The following is a 15,705-nucleotide window of genomic DNA, read 5'->3' on the forward strand; positions in this document are numbered from 1 at the left end:
TTTATTCCATTGCTTTTTAGCTGGAAAAAACAGTGACACAAAGACGCAAGCTGTGCTACTGTTCCACTTTGAAATCTATGTTCCCAACACTGCTTCAAACTAGGCTCTAACAGGACAGCTTGACAGCCAGAGGCACATCCTGACACCTTTCAGGAAGAAGCAGACATCAGAGCTGCACTTAATAGTGGTGGTTCCAGAACAAATTTATCAGCCCATGCTGCTGAAATGAGTTTCCCTTCTCACCATTTAATTCCTATGCGATCAGTTCTGTAAGCAAGGATTTCACCTTACAGAAGCAGCAGCTCCAGCAGTTTGGGTTGTAAAGGAACAAAAACAACTGCTACACAAATGCAATGTCTTTTGAAAATATTTTATCTTAAAAATACAGAAAAATATTTCTTGTTCAAAGAGGAAAAATATACTGCATGACGACAATGATCTGGGTATGTTCGGAAGGTGTCTGTGGCTCCACAACCAGTCACTGGAGTGATGACCCAATTTGGCAGCTAATGGTTCGTTTTCAACTTCTCAATCATTTATCAAAGCCAGAATCATACTGTGACAAAACAGAAAACATGATACCACTGGATTACTGAAGGATGTGCAAGTAGGAACAGCTATCGCTTTCATGAGAGAACTGCACTTGATTGATTCTGAAATAGAAAGTCAAGGCAACTATGCTATGTGCTTTGCTTACGAAGACAAGGAAGGCAGAAGGAATACTGCAGTAGAAGAACAGTAGTTCTTCCACCTGGTAGTAAGTGGCCCTATCACAGAACTCACCTGTTTCTAACTTAGCCAGATCAACCTTATTTTCTAAAACAGAACTTGTAAAATAAATGTGGTCCTCAAGATGATTTCCATTCTAAATAGGCTAATTATTCTAGGTGCTGAAGTCATATAACTCTTAATATTGTACTTATAGTGGGTTTGAGATTAAAGAGTAGTCTGAGTTTCCAAACAGTGTTTGATCAGAAAGAATAAAGGCATATAATGAACCTGCAGATAGCTGTCAAAATGTATTATTGAGGCTTAGCAGGATGCGAAAAGATAAGACACTTAATGAATACCAGCAATTACGCTAGCGGAATAGAGGAGATGATAAAAATAGCTGGCAGACAATTCCCCTGTTCCTTGGGAGCAATTTTTGAAACTAACCTGTAAAGGTACATGAAGAAACAGAGCAGATGAAAGCCTAGTTTAATCATGGCTTCCTTCATGTGTGACTTCAGTTGTCCTCGGTTATGGATCTCTGTGGGATCAAATACCCCCATGTTTCCACTTGGCACCATAATGTACCTGAAAGTTTAAGAGAGAAAAAAAAAAACAAAAACAAACCAGAAGTATAGTCATCAAAACATTAGGGAGTGTCAGCGGAAGGGGAGGAGGAGAGCTTGCACAGAAGGGACTTTCATCTAAAGAGTTGTTTCACAATTCAACATAATGGAGCTCTTTTTTAATTCTATTTCAGTTTTGAGATATTGCATGTATCTCTGCCACTACAACCCACAAACAAAGAATAAGAGAACAAGAAGTACTAAAAGCATCAGCCCAGCTTCCCATGTATAAATGGGAGAGTTTCCAGGTAATAGCCAATTCCAGTTATTTTAATTGCTGTTTGCGGTTACTTGCTATTATGAAGGAAACGTCCAACTGCAGTGGGAAGATGCATTAGATGAAAGGGACTGGAAAAGAATTAGTTTAGCTATGAATTAGTGATTTATTTACAAAAAAGACCCCACATAGATAACCACAAACTCCAGTGGTCAAAATGAGACAGCGTAAGACACGACAAAGGATCTGTGTATGATTCCCACTTTGTCACAACCATCCACGGTTATCTCAGCAGAGACACTGAGGCTGACGGGATGAGGGACTGGGCAGGACTGAAGAAGTTAAGTACTGCTGTCGAAACCCACATAAGAACAAAAATTGAGTGAAATTTGTCTGTCTTTCACAGAGGTATTAAAAAGCACTGCAGCGTATTTGATTAATAACAATTATGTCCCATTAAAAATAGTTTACGTGAAATAATTGCAGTTTGAAAGTCTCTTCTAAATTTGAAGTTTTAAGCGATTGTTCTATTTTTAGTATTCTAACACAAATTATTGTCCATTTACTGGAAATGTAATGCATTTTATTGGAAGAAAAGGAAGAACACAAGTTTCCTGTATCAATTTTTCCTAGAAATAGAGATACGGTGCATAGTTTCCTTATATCTCTAGGATATGAGTGCCATAAAGGTAGTATTTATTAATTTTGCTTTTTAAGAAGAATGATAACACTTAAATGATGCAACTTAATTAAAGCTTGCCGAAGTTGGGAGGTAGTTTTTCCAAGACCCACAAGCTAGTACAGCTTATATTATACATCTAAGGAACTGTAGTCATGGACACAACAATGCTAGGTGCTGACAAACACAACAGAAGCCAGTTGTCATACTCTAAACAGCAAAAAACTTCTGTAGCAAAACCACACAGAACAAGAAAACTGTCAGCTTTAATGAAGATACACATTAGTGCTTCCAGTATCTCCATTCAGTGGAAGCGGCTGCCACAGCAATGGGACATTTCCCTCTACATTGAACAATTTTCTAAGGGATGTAGAAGTCCTGGGCAGATTTTTCACTGTATTTTAGATTTTTTTTTTTTTTTTTTTTACTCCTTCAGTTTTAAGAGGGGTATGATCTACTTGAAGACATGACAAGAATCACATTATTTTGACCTATTGTCTCAAGCATGTCTATATAACAAAGAAGAAAGAAAAAAAAAAGTCAGGACTTCCCTAACAGTTGCTTTCTTTTTGTCTAGTCACATTCAACATTTCCATTGTAATTCTTCCTTCTTATATGTAGTAGCAGGTCTAAGAAATATTTAAGAACTAAAAAAAAATATCTATTTTGAAATACAATTAGGTTTCAAATAAGCTGCTTCAATATCTAGTTTTAAAACAAGGAGAATGTCAGACAAAACTACATCTCACTGGAGATTGTAGAAGACACTACAAAATTCAGCAAAAAATAAACCAAATTAAATGAGCATCCGAGTATGCTGAACAAGAAGGGTCAGTAGGATGTTACAATAAACATGCTGCAACTTTGAAAGTCTTCCCTGATGCTGTTTTTGACCAATTTGTCTTCCCCAGGATTTGTTTCTGATGCCTCTTTCACACAAAACCTCTCCATTCTCACTGAAATCACTGAGACAATTAGTAAATTAAGCCAGTACTGCTTGTAACTGTACCATTTACTCATCAAGATTAAACAGGTTTTGAAGGAACGAGAATAAGGGGAAACGATTATTATCCTACCTTTCTCTCTATTGTCACTTAGATAAACTACAAAGCACAGACTTCTTCAATCTCAACACAATTGTTTTGATTTCTGCACTCATCTTGGAGTAGAATGATAATCTTAAACCTTTCTGAATTCATGTGCAGCAATATTTACTCCAGAAATTGGTTCTTGAAATACTATAACATACGAAGGAAATTTAAACACATCCAGCTGATGCTGGAAGTTTGCAGCTCATGATAATGGGTTCACACTTCATCTGTTCCCACTTAATCCTAGTTTAGTAATTGACACCTTCTCCTCTCTTCAGTGTACTCAAACTACTTTAGAGTCCAACAGTTTTCTGACTACCCTACCTTTTGTCCATTGAACACTGGGTCAAGTGTAAGTTCTATCCCAAACCATCAGATCTCCTTTACAAAGCTGAACAACACACTTGCTTTTGCAGACCTTTAACTCCTTCACTATAGATAGGATATTCCAGGCTAGTACTGTGGGTGAAACTCCTTGATCCTCAGAAAGAAGGCAGGATTAGGAATACAGGCTTAACGTTTTGACTTCTTGTGGCAGGAAAGGCAAAGTAAGTACCATATTGTCATATTCATTTATTGCCTACACTGCACATCTAAAATTGAGGAAACAATCCTGGATTTTAGGATATTCAGAATGTCTACCCCACACATGACAAATATAAAATGAGAGCTGGCAATTCAAAACGGCAGTGAAAGCTTACTGCCTGAAGTGGCTACTTAAAACGTTAACATAGGTAAGCAAAAGGAAGCAGCAAAGGGGTGACCAGTACAAGAAATCTTCAAACCTTCAAAGAAAATGCATTCTCTCTTGTGTCTCTGTAGAAACAGTCTAGCCTAAATGAAACATCAAACGCAAACTCCATACTTGCCAGCAGATACCAAAGGGAATACTGGTCATTTTGTGCAACAGCGTATAATCCAGTTGTACATACAGGTGGCCAAACAAAACTATCCCTATGTGTGTGCATTTAGGCAACATTTGTTTATTAAGCATACAAGTTATACTGTCTCATGTTACTCCGGTTTAGAAACATCTGAAGGCTTTGCTAGTGTTTTGTAGAAAACAAGGGTGCTAAATGCATGGTTATTTTGCCCAAGAACAATGCGGTTATCAGTAAAGGGATCCTCAACTTCTTTTTAATGAGAGCTATGAAACCTCTTGTTTAATTTTACCCAACCCATCCCTGCAAGTAGTTATCCCTAGCAGCTTCAGGCAAACAAGAATTACAGCCAACTTTTCATACTTATATCTTAAACGTTCGGTCTTTTGGACTTCCTGTAGTACAGTGATTAAGAGATAATTTGTGGCAAATCCACACCCAGTTTTCATTAGCATACACCTGTAAAGGTTCAATCCTCCGCACATCAAATGATACAAAATAAAAAGAACATTTTTGAACTGACAGTCCCAATGTTGCCACATGGAAACCCCTACTTATAAGTAAACCATTTCCAAGCGGTGGACGGCCCAGTATACAAAGACGAGTAACACTGACAGTTGTCGTAAGGTGAAAAGTCTGCAAACCTTTCCAAATACAAAGAGGCAAGATGGGGAACCAAAACCAATGCAAACGAGGGGAACAGACAACACAGCAAATGAAGGAGGGTGCAGGGGATAAGACCACAGCCCGATGGTTTTACAACCATCACTGACCTAAGTACTTTTATGCTGTTATCACTATCAGGCATGTAGGCGCAGCATGAAAAACATTAACAGCTATGTTTGCAGTACTACTTCATAATCCCAATCAACATGCTATTACTTCCTATGGACTTGGGAATGACTCCCAAACCAAGATTCCTGGGCACTAGAGAGAATGAAAGGAAAGGCCAAAAGCTTCGTATCCTTTACACTGTTGGGTTTCTTGTCGTTTTAATTGCAAGGAGAGGAGAGTTTTATGTTAGTTAGATCCATGAAGACTGTCAGCAGCTCAAGAACACAACTGAAACATCTCACCATGACACACTGCTTAACTTCATACTACACTTAAAGCTAAACTAGTAACAGTGAAACAAAAAAAGCACACAAACCCCTCTGCACTTACCTATATATATTCCATGTTGCTACTGGCAAATTAAGGAGAAAGATGAACCAGTGCAATGAAATAAGCATTAATACAGTTACAACAGCATGGCCAATCACCTCAGGGACCACCCACTGTAAAAAGGGAAGAAAAGAAAAAAAGTTATATGTACAAATGTAAATTCCTTTCTGAAAAAGATCTATATGGAGTTATCACCTGATTCTAATCATATCAAACACAAGACAGAAAATTCATGGAAGAAGAAAATTCATGTGACTTCATCACAATATGGGGAAATTGATACCTTCAGACAGATTCCATGTGAGTAAGCCAGAAATCAGGCACCAAGATATTATGACAGAGGTACTTTAAGTATTACAAAAATTTCTAGATAGAAGCACAGCAGCTGTTTGAACACAACTATATTACTCAAGCATTTAAGAAAGTGAGTTAAGAAAGTATACAGTGCCCATTTGAAATCACTGCAGAGAACATTGTATTTAGGAATGAGAAAGGCAGATAATTAAACTCTGTACAGACACAGGACATACAAACACCCTCAGGCTTGGAACAGAGAAGAAAGTTAATCAATATGAAAACCGGCATAGTTAAATTGGGTCAGCCCCTGGCAATAACACATTTTTGGCTTGATAGTATCCTGTAGCATTCTCTCTTACATTAAGAAAGAAAATACCTTTAAATCAAAGTGAACACCCATGCAGGAAGGCCACAGTGATTTAATGAAATCATTTTTAAGCAGATTTGGTTAAAACGGTACTTTTCCCTATCACAGTAAAACTCTCTACTGTTCAAGAGAGGTTAGAAATTATACAGAAGCAACAGAGAAAGTTGCTATAAAGATCCCAGAGTTCAGTCACGAGTAGATGTGCTTGGTGTGGCACACCTACAGGAATGAAAGCACAAAACTCAAGAGCTCTGCAAAGAGTTAAGTCTCAGTCCCACAAACTCAGAGTAGCAGCCCATCTCAGAGCACCAAGGGTCAAAAGAACAACCTTTAGTGACTGAATTTGCTGAACAACAGGCATCCAAAAAAGACAAGCAGACTGAAATAAAGGATACATGCAAAATATTGCCAGTCAAGGCTCTTCAGATATACATTACGCCCCTGTTATTTGTGATGCTAACATGAAGGACTGTTTTCTTAAACCACATTAAATGCAAAGAAGAATAATTTACTTTATTGAGTTTTGAGCAGCATGATCTAGCGTTAATGTAGTCACATTCCAAATCTGATAGCGTAATTATCTGAAGTCCAAGATAAGGAAAAATTGTACGGTAACTCAGAATACACAAAGCTTTATTTTTATCCAGTAAGTTGGGAAGAGCATTCTGCTCTCAGCGTAGATTGTCTTCTTCTACAGCTGATCTGCCAAGGGCATATTTCAATTAGTTACAACTCATTCCTGCTTTAGGTAGAAAGTTAGGCCACATTTTATCATCAGGCCAAGTGATTTTATGATGTTTTTCCAATGGCAACTGTTGCACAAGTGCTAAAGTTCAGTCCAACACTTAAAACAGCTCAGGGAGGCAAACTCAGTATTTTTAGTATCAGAATTATTACTACACCACTTGAAACCAGAACTTAAAAGGAAGAAAAAGTTACCGTGCTTTTTAAACTCTCCTCACAATAAAGCTAAATATTGCAGTTTTAAGAAGTCGATCTACTTTTGTTACATTTACAGCAACATTGGATTAATTCATACTTTGCTAGGAAATAAGAGGGTAACATCATTATCAAATGAACTTTCAGCAATTGAACTACGAAGATTTCAGACAGAAAAGTCCTCTCCAAAAAGGCTTTGCACGCAAGTATGCACATCGTCATGCTATGTCCTGTAAAGCTCATGCTCCTTTTCTCCACGAAAATGAAAAAGCACAAGATTGTTTTTCTATCCCTAAAAACAGGTTAAGTCTTTTCATTTTTCAACAAATAATCTATCCTTCCAGGATGAATTTCTTTCAAGTGCTTCTGTACTTTTTTCTGTTAGGAGAACTGGGTAGATTCTGAAACAGCACCAGGATTTGAAAGTGTATGAGAGCCAATTCTCTTTCTTCAGAAAAAAAAGAAAGCCAAATCAGTGCTTTGACATTCTAACAACACCAGACAGCATAAACTGCAGGCGAGTTTGTAACAAAGAATATGGAAATTCTGTTTGTCGAGGAACTCAGTCTCCCAGCTACGAGCTCACATCTAAAATAGAGTAAGGTATCCTTAAAATGAAGGGACTATCGTCTGGCCGCATTTTTTGAGGCCTGTGCAGTTTCCGAGAGCGTGAAGGATGCTTTCAGCACCCTTTTCTCTACAGCAAGGCCAAGCACACGCTGCTGCTGGTGAGGCACGATCTGTTTGCCAGAGCACCGGCCGCAGCCGCCCGTGGCAGCCTGCAGCCACCCGTGCTCCAGCCCTGGAAGGAGCCAGCATATTTCGGGCACTGCATCACCCGCCATTCCCCGCAGCGAGGCCCTCCCCGCCTCCACAGCCCCCGCCAGCGGCCATTACCCGGCCCAGGCCCTCACGCCCCGCCAGCCTCAACCCACCGCCAGCCCGGCGGCTGCGGCTCCGGCTCCGGCTCCGGCCCCGCTCGCCCTCCCGCCCTCAGCGGCGCCTCAAGGGGCCCGGCCCACCTCAGTCCCGCCGGGCGCGGGCGCAGCCCCAACCCGCCCCGCCCCGGTCACCCCCCAGCCGCGGAGGAGAAGGATACGAAGTAGACGGAGAGGAAGATGAGGGCGCAGCAGTCAATCAGGGAGAAGATGAAGACCACCGACTCCATCCCGCCACGGCCGCCGCCCTCCCGGCCGCCGTACGCCGCGCCCACCCACCCGCCCGGGCAGGGCCGCGCCGGGCCGGGTCCCGCCCCTCCCCGCCGCGCAGCATGCTGGGAAGCGGAGTCCCGGCGGCAGCCCGCGCCCAGCTCTCCTCAGGGGCGGCGGGCGGCCGGTGCCAGCCGGGGCAGGTCCCTGCGCTTCGTGAGGCGCTGCCGGGGGCCTCGCGCAGCCCCGACCGAGGGAGCGGGGGCGCCTGTTTTGAAACTTAATCAGCGGCGCGCCGGGGCCCCTCCGCCGCCAGGCCGCTGTGCCGGTACAGGCGGGCAGTTCGGAGGGGGCCTGCGGCGGCGCGGCTGAGGCGGCCGGAGCGCCGCCTGCGCACGGTTCCCGCCCGGCCGCCCCGCGCAGGCGAAGCGCTCCGTCAGCCTCTGGGCCCGCGGGGAGGCCGTCGGCCGGGGAGGGCGGCGAGCGGCGATGCGGAGCCGGCCGGGGCACTTCGTGGACCTGCGGTTGAAGCAGCGCGTTAAGCAGGTACCCGCCGGGGCGGGCAGCGCTGGCTGGGCAGCGGCCCTCCTCCCCGCGGGGTGGCAGCCGGCGGCGGGGCTCCCTGCGGCCGGCACGGCGGGGCCGGCCTTCCCCCTCCTCGCCGAAAGGGGCCTTGAGCATCCGGCCTGCGCAGGGGCGGGAGGGAACGGCAGCGAGCGCCAGACCCGGCCTTGTCTCTCGGGACTTTAAAAAGGCTTTAAAAAGCCTTTTAAAAAGGTTTTGGGGTTTTTCTGTTTGGTTGGTTGTTTGGTTTTTTTTAAAAATTTGCTTTGTTCTGTTGCTTTCTCCTATCCTGTCCAGTACTTCTGATCCTGAAGCTGGCTGCTATTTCAAGTGTGAAATGAATAGTCAAAAAAAAAAATACACTCTGGGTAGAGCAAATTATTGCATTCTGTATAGGCAAATCGGAAGTGTTTACATTTGGAAACATTATATTATTAACGTCGATTATATTAAATGAGTGGAGAAAGGGACTCATAGAATCGTCAAGGTTGGAAAAGACCCTTAAGATCATCGAGTCCAACCGTCAACTTATCACTGCCAAGTCCATCTATACCATGTCTTCAAGCACCGTATCTATCCGTTCTTTAAATACCTCCAGGGATGGAGACTCAACCACTTCCCTGGGCAGCCTGTTCCAATGCTTGACCACCCTCTCAGTGAAGAAGTTTGTCCTAATGTCTAACTTCCATACTACACACGTGAAGAGTGGGAAGAACGGGGATTCCTGGCATAGTGCTGTGTTATGTTTTATGAATATTTACGGTGACTTGGCAAATTAAACACCATTTTTCTGTGTCTGTGTATGAGTGTACTCTGCTTCTCATTCGTTAAAATGCGAGCGGCTGCTCGAGGGAGCTTGCTTGTTTTCCTTTACAAGATCACAGTGACTATGTCTTGACTATTCTGAAATGAAAGAGCCAGCTGGATTTATGGTAGGCTTGATATTTTCTGCAGGTCAGTAACTGCCCATGGGTGATGTGAAGTGTAACATCATTTTAAAAAATAATTCTGTGTTCAATTTTAAGCAATTTTATTCTTTTAAAGAGAGGTATTGATTTAAATGAGATTTTGAAATTCTCCTTCCTGTGACGTTTGTGGTACCGTATCTTTTTGGAAGATTCTCTGTCTCCTTTTGCTTTTTTTAAGAGCAAATCCACCATTACAGTGTTGAAACTCCTTCTCGCTCCTAGTTTGGAGAGTGGGGGAAGAAAGCAAATGGAATACAGTTGTACCTGAAATTTAGTACGTTTTCTCACACTTTCATAATTGTGGTTTGAAAATGGGTTGGATCAGCTGCTGTCAGAAAAAGAAAAAGGCTTGACAGAAATCACTTTCATTTATGTACTTTTCTATAGTATTCTTTGAAACATCCTTGCAAAGATTAAAGTTCTTATTATGGCAGTATCCATACTAGTTGATGTAGATTGTTTCATTTTTAAGGTAGGATATCTAAAACAAAAGGAGGTTAACTGAGAGAAACCAAGAACTTTAGAAGGATTGACAATAAGATGGTGTGTGGGTTACAAAGTCATCTTTCTTACTGAATAAAAACAATCGAGTTGCACCAGCAGAAGTCGCCGAAGCACCAAAATACAGTATGCTGCTTTTCCTCAGGAAACGTAGCTAGCTAGTTATCTGTGTCTCAATAAGCATTTCCCATTTCATTGGGAAATACTGTCTAGTGTGTTCCAAGGCAGTTCAAAGCTGTTTCTGATTTTCATTTTGACTTCTAAGAAGAGTAGAGTTTGAAATAAGCATATTTGATCTAGCTGTTCTGGTGAAGTGATTGACAAAGATTTTATTTGCTGATTAAAATTCTTCTTTTCAGTATCTTGCAAGTAGTAAATGTGGCCAGTATGTTGACATTGGAATTCTAGCATCTGATTTGCAGAAAACCTACAGGTGAGCAAAGATTTGTATTCTGATATTCTACATTCAAAATATAGAATATATTATCTTGTTACTTTGCATTTGTGTATTTTTAATCAAAATTTTAATTTTCTTTAGGTGAACTTCATTACCAGTTGTTGAGGTTGATTGAAACAATAAGATCATTTCCACTCCAGTGTTTTCCTCTGCTGATATATCTAGTAACTCATATTTTATTAACACATTGGCATTGCAAGATCTAGTTGCAGTTTGGTTTTTGTGGATTGCCTTTTTTTTCTTTTTTTTCTTTTTTTTTTTTTTAAATTAAACAGCTAGAGATGCATTAGAGCATGTTGGTCCTTATGCCAGTGAGCTTAAAATATGAGGGGAAAATAACACTTCAGTGCAGGCAGATGGGGGAGATACAGGATTCAGTAAGACACTAAATCTTGCTCAGCAGGACAGTCAATCTTGCCTCATTATTTTTAGGCTGTTACGCTTTTCTGGGTGGGGAGCAAGGTTGTGTTTCAGCAGATCATTGGTGGGTGTGGGGGTTAATGAAGGTGGAGAAGTATATTAATTTGTGTTTGCATGTTCTGTTTATTTGTACCTTGTTAGAGAAAGGAAGCCAAAACCCTTGCTTAGGGTGCTTACAGGTCTTGGGTTTTTGTTTTGTTTTTACTGTCAGCTATTGTACGAAAGCAAATAAATAAAATACGCCCTCAGTAATTGAAGGTAAAAGGTTGATGATTTTTGTTTGCATTTAAGGATGCTCATTGAATCAGATTTTCTCATAGTGACCGTTACTAATTAGCACAGTTATTACTCACTGGACTGTCCTTTCCAGACCATAGTCCTGTGTCCATATGTTCTTGTTTGAATTAAAATTAAAAAAATCGGTAGTGTTGTGAAATAGAATCCAGTATGCTCATTTGTACATTGCTGCTTCTCTAGATCTACAGTTAAAGAACAGCTTGATAATTTTTACTAAACATCCCTTTAGAGACCAGTATAGTTTAGTGGTTTGGTTTCGTCCCAGTGATTGAGCTATTCCAGGCTTCAGAAAAAAACAATCATGTTTTCACATAGTTGGTTTTTAGTAAGAACTTGTGTAGAAGCTTGGGTATCAACTTACAATGTATTTTTTCCACCGAGAATGACAATATGTTGAGGGAAAAAGCAGTTGGTGTAACCTGTTCCTTTTGGTTTGTTTTTTTCAGTACAGAATATGGACGAAGAAAAAGAAATGCTTTTAGAATACAAGTTGAAAAAGGTAGGTCTGTTAGTATTATGTTCAAGACGCCAGATTCTTTGATTACGCTTTGGCTGTTTTGTTAACATGTTTTAACTGTTTCTTTCAGTGTTTGGAATAATCAGTAATGAAAAAGAACGTGAAGATTTAGCAGTTTTAGAAGCTGAACATGTGGCAAAAAGAGCAAGACAACAAGAGAAAGAAGAGTAAGAATTTTTACCATTAGATTACTTTAATAATGCCATTAGTATTATCATTTCTTTAAAGCTTTCTGTCTTTGAATGATTAAATTTTCGTAGTTTCAAGGTTACAGATAGATCCTTGATTTCCCATAAGCTTGTCTTCATCAGAAGTTACCTGTAGTTAATAGAAGCACTTTTTTCACTGAAGACAAGCAGCTACTAGAGGCAATCATGATTTCTCTGTTATGGGGAACATACAGCCCTGAATTAGTGGATATCCTTGGGGCTTCCTTGGTAGTTGTCCACATAAGGCCCCAGTCGTCATGTGATTCAGTTCCTTTGTTTTGTCTTGTTCTTAGTCTTTTTTGGGTGCGAGAGATATTAGCAAAATCTGAGAGATAAGACTACAGGAGAGGCTTTTCAGAGTCAATCACCACTGGGTATGAGATTGGAATTAAGATTTCCCCTGTGCATAGTCTCACGAACCATTCTGGTTTCTCTAACCTGTGATAGGTATTAAGGGTCTCATGGGAAATTAGGACATTGTTGTCAGAAGGACTAGTCTAGTTCAGCAGTGATTTGCTACTGCTTCCCTCGTGCCAGCATTGGTGATTGTGTCATCTCTTGGTGAACTGAATCAGATTGATCCTACATCACTTTTTTTTTTAGGACTGTCTTTCAGCCAGGCTGCCATGTTGATCCAACTCATCACAGACTTGGAAAGGGTGCCTTTTTTAACTCTTCATAGTAGTAAATTTAGAGCATGCAAGTCAGGAATTTTTCTCCAGTCTTAGGCTGCATATCATGGTTATGGGGAACCATGGTGTGGAAATTGCATTTGTTTTGTTTTGTGGGTGTCTCACTTGCAGTTCTGCTCTGATGCATTCATAGTTTTTGCCTTCCTTCCATGTAAAGGACTACAGGAAGTGCCACAGATGACTCTGATTATGATGATTATCCAGAAGATCTAGTAAGTTGTATTTTATTATGATTGTTTGTATTTGCATAACGCATGATTCTGTGTTGTGACATTGCAATGCACTTGGAGAGTTTAAAAGTGGAGATGAAGATGAGGTATAGCCAGAGTTGGCAATTCCAGCTGAGAATCTGTAGAGCTAAAAGGAGGCTATTTTCTGAAGAAAAAGAACCTGTGGTGGGGAATCACTTGTGAGGAAAGCACACTGGGGGCCTGAAAGACAGCTATCGAATGAAATGATTGAAGGAACTGACATATCTGACTATTAGTAAAAAAGGTGACTGTCAATTAACAGGGGTCATTTCAGGGTAAATTGCAAAGGCTGCTGCCTCTTCAACCAGCAAATGTAGTTTTATATGCAGTTATTTGATTTGCAGAGGAGTGGGTTGGAAGATGCATGACCATTTTCTCCAGCAGGGATAATGCTAGATGATGTTTCTGAAATAGTTTTCATTGGCTTCTTAATATAAATAATCCAAGTTATAACCTGTATATTTTCTTTTAAAATACATGAATCTGCAGTCTACAAATCACATGAACAGTTCCCTGCTGAGCTTATACAAGAAAGGAAATCCCGATTCTGTTCCAACCACTCCAAAAAATGAACCAGTGGAAAACCCCCCTCCTCTGCGAACAGCACCTCAAACAAGCACCCTCTCACCAGGAGCAAGAGTTGAAACACGCATCTCTGAAGGTGGCTGGTTCATTGATAAAACTCCATGTGGAAAAGACTTCTTCATTGACCTTTCTGAGGATGGAGAAGGACATGAAAAGAAACTGATTTCTGAGGTATTGTGTTTTACAAACGCAGTCTGATTTAAGTAGCAAGTATGAATATAATTTCCCATGTAATTTGACAGGCTTTTGAAGGGTCATACTGAGACCGAAAGGACTGTCTGTCTTTCTCTCTGGATTTTTAAAATATATTCTTTTTATTACAAATATTAATGCTGTGTTTAAAGATAGTGAACGTGTTAAATAGAAAGGAAAGATTGGCTTAAGCCCAGTGGAGTACTTGTTTTTAGCTTGGTTTCTGAAGAAGAAAGGGCTTAGCCCATTGTTCTGCTGTGTCAGAAGTGATTTTTGAACCTTCTGGCCCGTTTGAAGCATGTTTGTGTGGGAGGTAAAAAGTCACAAAATTATTTATTTCCTCTACGTTTTTTGAGGAAAATGTAGTGCTCAGTATTAGGGAGACCCGGATTAGTGCCCATACTGAGAGAAAGATAAGTGGAACTTAGCTGTTATTTATTCCATTTGCCGGTGACCAGCCTAACTAGTCAGGAAGCATGTGGCTTGCTGTGGCCACAGCCTGCGGTCTCCCTTAGCCAGTGGTTAAGTCTTAGTGAGCCTGGGGAAAGCTGAAGTTTTTTGGATGTACAAAAGTTGGGGAAGTTGAAAGGAAATTGCAATTACAAAAAGAATGGGTTAAATTCCTGCCTTGCTTGTCTTTATTCATATAATATGTGTAAGTTAACCATCATAGTCACTTACACATTTTGTTCTTTTAAGTATTTGCAGAAGTTCACTGGCTTGGAAGGTTTTGTATATATAACTCTGGTTTTACGCCCTAGAAATCAACAGAATTTTCTGTCTTGGAGAGTGAAAGAAAGAAGACAAAGGGTAAGAGAGCAAAAAGAAAAAAAGAAGAATTTGCGGATGTGGATGGAGAAATTGCTTCCGTTTTACTTAAACAGAAAGGTGAGAAGATTTTTGACGTGCTGCTCCAAACAGAGATGGTCAAATAGACTGTGGGATCCATTATGAGAGAAGTGTTTTCTGAGGTGCAAGAAGTGACCTCGACCATTTTGTTAAGAAACTTAGCCTTAATGTTCTACTAAAAAAATATTCCAGTCCTGTGTCTACTACCAAAAAATAATACTACTCCATGTACTTAGCTAATTGTTTAGGCTGAGTACTTTTTTGTTCGGTATTACGAACTACTATTATGCCATGTCTAAATTTGCATGACTTGTCTTCCTTAACAGTTAGAAGTAAGGGACCAGAGCTTTACCACCCTTCAGTGAAGTTTGAGGATGTGGGAGGCAATGATGAAACTTTAAAGGTTAGTTAAAATTTTATTTGTGGGATACAGAATGCACTGAATAAAATGTCACAGGAAAAATTACAAAGAAGAAATCTAGTAGAATTCGTCTGCATGGCACTGAGAATAGCTGCTTATACCAACAGCAACAAAGTTTTAGGTTTTTTTTTCCTTTGATTAATCTTTCTGAAAGCAGTCACTGAAATTACATTAATAAACAGAACTTGCTTTATTTCAACCTGTCTATAATGTTAGCGATCTATAATAGTTATTTCTGCAATTTAAATGGAGGTGTCTCTTCTTCTTAACAGGAAATTTGCAAGATGCTCATTCATGTTCGTCATCCTGAAGTCTATAATCACTTAGGTGTGGTTCCACCTCGTGGTTTTCTTTTACATGGACCACCAGGATGTGGAAAGACACTACTTGCACAGGCAATTGCTGGGGTGAGATAGCTTTGAATTTTCTTCTTTTTCTGAATTATATTTGGAGAGAAAAATATAATCCTCCTTCGTGATAGGCTAGATCTTTTCCTCTTTTTTTAATCTCTTTTCTCTCCTTCCTAGCTTAATCTAAAATATATTCATCTTAACTTCCTTTGCTTAAATTCCACCTGAATCTGTACTTGATAGAACCCCATATATGAAGAGGGGACATAGTGACAGGGTTTTATGTTTGACTTAATTGTTTTCAGGCATTCC

General features: G+C 40.4%; 2 protein-coding genes across 9 annotated transcripts in view; one reads left to right on the forward strand and one right to left on the reverse strand.

The window, feature by feature from the left end:
• Window positions 1–354: 354 nt before the first annotated feature.
• On the reverse strand, window positions 355–8,205 carry CNIH4 (cornichon family member 4). Of its 3 annotated transcripts, XM_087773654.1 has the most exons (5): window positions 8,072–8,205; window positions 6,546–6,614; window positions 5,370–5,482; window positions 1,159–1,299; window positions 355–556 (listed from the first exon to the last, which is right to left on the reverse strand). In XM_087773654.1, the coding sequence occupies exons 1-5, from the start codon at window positions 8,138–8,140 to the stop codon at window positions 529–531; spliced, it is 420 nt and encodes a 139-aa protein (XP_087629780.1). In that variant the 5' UTR covers window positions 8,141–8,205; the 3' UTR covers window positions 355–528. The 3 variants fall into 3 exon arrangements, with proteins under 3 accessions (XP_087629780.1, XP_087629781.1, XP_087629782.1); XM_087773655.1 differs by lacking the exons at window positions 6,546–6,614; window positions 8,072–8,205 and adding an exon at window positions 7,995–8,014; XM_087773656.1 differs by lacking the exons at window positions 6,546–6,614; window positions 8,072–8,205 and adding an exon at window positions 7,908–7,926.
• Window positions 8,206–8,241: 36 nt separating this feature from the next.
• The window catches only part of NVL (nuclear VCP like), a 46,757-nt gene continuing 39,293 nt past the window's right edge, over window positions 8,242–15,705 (forward strand). For 4 of the 6 annotated variants that reach the window (XM_087773365.1, XM_087773367.1, XM_087773366.1 and 1 more), the window contains exons 1-9: window positions 8,242–8,666; window positions 10,513–10,586; window positions 11,774–11,826; window positions 11,915–12,011; window positions 12,903–12,957; window positions 13,486–13,752; window positions 14,535–14,661; window positions 14,949–15,025; window positions 15,316–15,450. In XM_087773365.1, coding sequence (XP_087629491.1) covers window positions 8,610–8,666; window positions 10,513–10,586; window positions 11,774–11,826; window positions 11,915–12,011; window positions 12,903–12,957; window positions 13,486–13,752; window positions 14,535–14,661; window positions 14,949–15,025; window positions 15,316–15,450 — 942 coding nt within the window. In that variant the 5' untranslated portion in view covers window positions 8,242–8,609. Of the gene's footprint in view, window positions 8,667–10,512; window positions 10,587–10,691; window positions 10,775–11,773; window positions 11,827–11,914; window positions 12,012–12,902; window positions 12,958–13,485; window positions 13,753–14,534; window positions 14,662–14,948; window positions 15,026–15,315; window positions 15,451–15,705 lie in introns of all 6 variants that reach the window. The other 2 variants (XM_087773368.1, XM_087773369.1) reach the window with 2 other exon arrangements.

Source organism: Nipponia nippon, unplaced genomic scaffold (genome assembly GCF_047370975.1).
Source record: "Nipponia nippon isolate SJK-2023a ecotype South Korea unplaced genomic scaffold, ASM4737097v1 scaffold_4, whole genome shotgun sequence".
Classification (NCBI taxonomy): Eukaryota; Metazoa; Chordata; class Aves; order Pelecaniformes; family Threskiornithidae; genus Nipponia; species Nipponia nippon.

Coding starts and splice junctions, on each gene's coding strand:
- CNIH4 (XM_087773654.1), bottom strand. CDS start 8,140: ATGGAGTCGGTGGTCTTCATCTTCTCCCTGATTGACTGCTGCGCCCTC. Junction 6,615..8,071: donor TCTTCCTCTCCGTCTACTTC/GTATCCTTCTCC, acceptor CTTGGACTTCAG/ATAATTACGCTATCAGATTT. Junction 5,483..6,545: donor GCTGCTCAAAACTCAATAAA/GTAAATTATTCT, acceptor CCCTTTTTACAG/TGGGTGGTCCCTGAGGTGAT.